We start from the raw sequence: 2,281 nt of genomic DNA on the forward strand, positions 1-2,281 counted from the left end.
CTAGTGGCAACTGATTATTTTACTAAATGGGTCGAGGCGGAGTCCTATCGGTCAATTTCTAGGGCTCAAGTGGTCAAATTCTTTGAGAATCACATTGTCCACAGATTCAGTATACCTGAGACTATCACGGCCGATAACGGCCCAGTCTTCGCATGGGCCGAGACTCGGGAGTACACCGAAAGGATGGGGATCAAATTGGTTCACTCAACACCTTACTACCCCCAGTCTAACGGACAGGCCGAGGCAAGCAACAAGGTAATCAAGGGCATCCTTGAAAAAATGATTGAGGAAAAGCCTAGGGCTTGGCACGACATACTCCCTGAAGCCCTTTGGGCTTACCGAGTCTCAAAACGCTCGGCTACTGGCACGTCCCCTTATGCTTTAACCTACGGTCATGATGCCATTGTTCCAATGGAGTTAAGGGTTCGGTCTCTCCGTGTGACCGAGCGGCCTGGGCAAGAAAGGAAGGACTACGCGCAAGCCATGGCTCAGGAGTTGGAAGATTTAGAGCAGTCCAGGCTCGATGCTTATAACCTGATGCAAGCACAAAAGCAGATTGCGGCGAGAGCCTACAACAGAAAGGTCAAGGAAAAGACGTTCGCCGAAGGCGACTTGGTTTGGCGAGCCGTGCTTCCTATCGGGACTAAGGATCCTCGATTCGGCAAATTCTCACCCAATTGGGAGGGGCCGTTTGTTATCGAACGAATCCTCGGCCGAGGTGCTTTTCAGTTGAAAGATAGGGATGGAGAATGGCACAACTTGCCAATAAACGGCCAGTACTTAAAGAAATATACCCCATCATTGTGGGAGACGACCGAGATCGAGTTATGAGATTTGCAAATAACAAACGAATGAAGTAAACAGCGTGACGAAGCTAAAAGGAAAAGCATGCATTTAGTCAGTAGGAAAAGGAAAATACTTCATTTAAATTTAAAGAAAGGGGGTCGCGTTTTACAAAGGAACGGCCGGTCGTGGCCGATCGGGAAAAACATATAAACATACATATGTGAAATACAGATTACAACCTAAGTCTATGAACGACGGTTTCTTGATCCCCTAGCTGAACAGACAGATAATCCTTCCATAGGCGGTGTCTCCACCGTCCATATCGCCACCAACCGCTACCCCACCACGGCCGTTACTCTGGAGATTGGGGTCATGGCATGGCCGAGGCTGTCACTCTGGGCATGGGTGCAGCCGGGTTGAAGCCAGGGCCGTCACTTAGGCCATGGCCAAGGCCGTCACTCTGGACATGGGTGCAGCTGTTTTGAAGCCATGGCCGTCACTCTAGGCATGGGTGCAGCCGGGTTGAAGCCAAGGCCGTCACTTAGGCCATGGCCGAGACCGTTACTCTGGGCACGGATGCAGCCGGGTGAAGCCAAGGCCGTCACTCCAGCCATGGGTACGGTCGGGGTGCCCAGCCAAATGGGCATGGCCGGGGTGCCCAGCCAAATGGGCATGGCCAAGATAGAATCATCATACCAGACTTTCTCATCTTCATCAATTGCATTGCAGTTTCTCCACGGCCTCAAGGGGAGGAAGGTCATTCCCCTCCAGGGGTGGAAGGAAATCTCGGCCACATCATGGCCTTGGCTCACATTGGCTTTCCAAGACGAGAGACAGTTGGTGGTCAGCGGGGGAAGAAAGGCCATTTGGATCGGGCCAAACTGCCACACCGCGAGGTTCAGCAGGTAGGGCTCGATGGGGGCCATTTGGAGAGGCCACGATGGGGGCCATTACAGCAGAATAAAATGGAAGGGAAAGGGTCGAAGGAAGAACGAAGATAAAACCCAGAAATCGACAAAAGGCTCGAGAACTTTTTGAACAAATGATACGAAACACTTGTGTTTTCAAGAGGGAGGTCACTAAGCAAAAGAAGAATTTTCAGAATCAAAGAGAGAAGGCTAAAAAAGCTGGAAAAATCAGAGAACTTTTGAGGAGCATAAGCTTGAGGATTCTGAAGGTGTGAAGAAAAACAAAGAAGTTTGGGTTTTTATATTGGCGCTAGAATTCGAAACGAAAGGGCGTGGCTCTCTCGAGAGACGTAACGGTCTGACAGCGTGCTCAAGTGCGCGATGACGTGTCGGAAGCCCAGAGGCCGTCGTTTCATTTGACGAGATGAAGCGACGGCTCGCACAAGTCTGGGAAATGATGGCCTGCACGACGTGCTTGTGCATTAAATGCGCCGACCAACCTGCGCATTTAAGGCACCAACTGTCAATCACTTCAGAACGAATGCAAAGGGTCCATTCCCTGAAATCCATTCGGCCTCTACCCATGC

The 2,281-nt window shown here is 50.8% G+C and overlaps 1 protein-coding gene across 1 annotated transcript; it reads left to right on the plus strand.

The window, feature by feature from the left end:
* Nucleotides 1-279: 279 nt before the first annotated feature.
* Nucleotides 280-831, plus strand: LOC148296523 (uncharacterized). Its single transcript, XM_088248551.1, has one exon. It carries the CDS (start codon nucleotides 280-282, stop codon nucleotides 829-831), a length of 552 nt encoding a protein of 183 aa, XP_088104677.1.
* The last annotated feature ends 1,450 nt before the right edge of the window (nucleotides 832-2,281 follow it).

The sequence above is a fragment of the Prunus avium genome, chromosome 2 (genome assembly GCF_965620075.1).
Source record: "Prunus avium chromosome 2, drPruAviu1.hap1.1, whole genome shotgun sequence".
NCBI lineage: Eukaryota > Viridiplantae > Streptophyta > Magnoliopsida > Rosales > Rosaceae > Prunus > Prunus avium.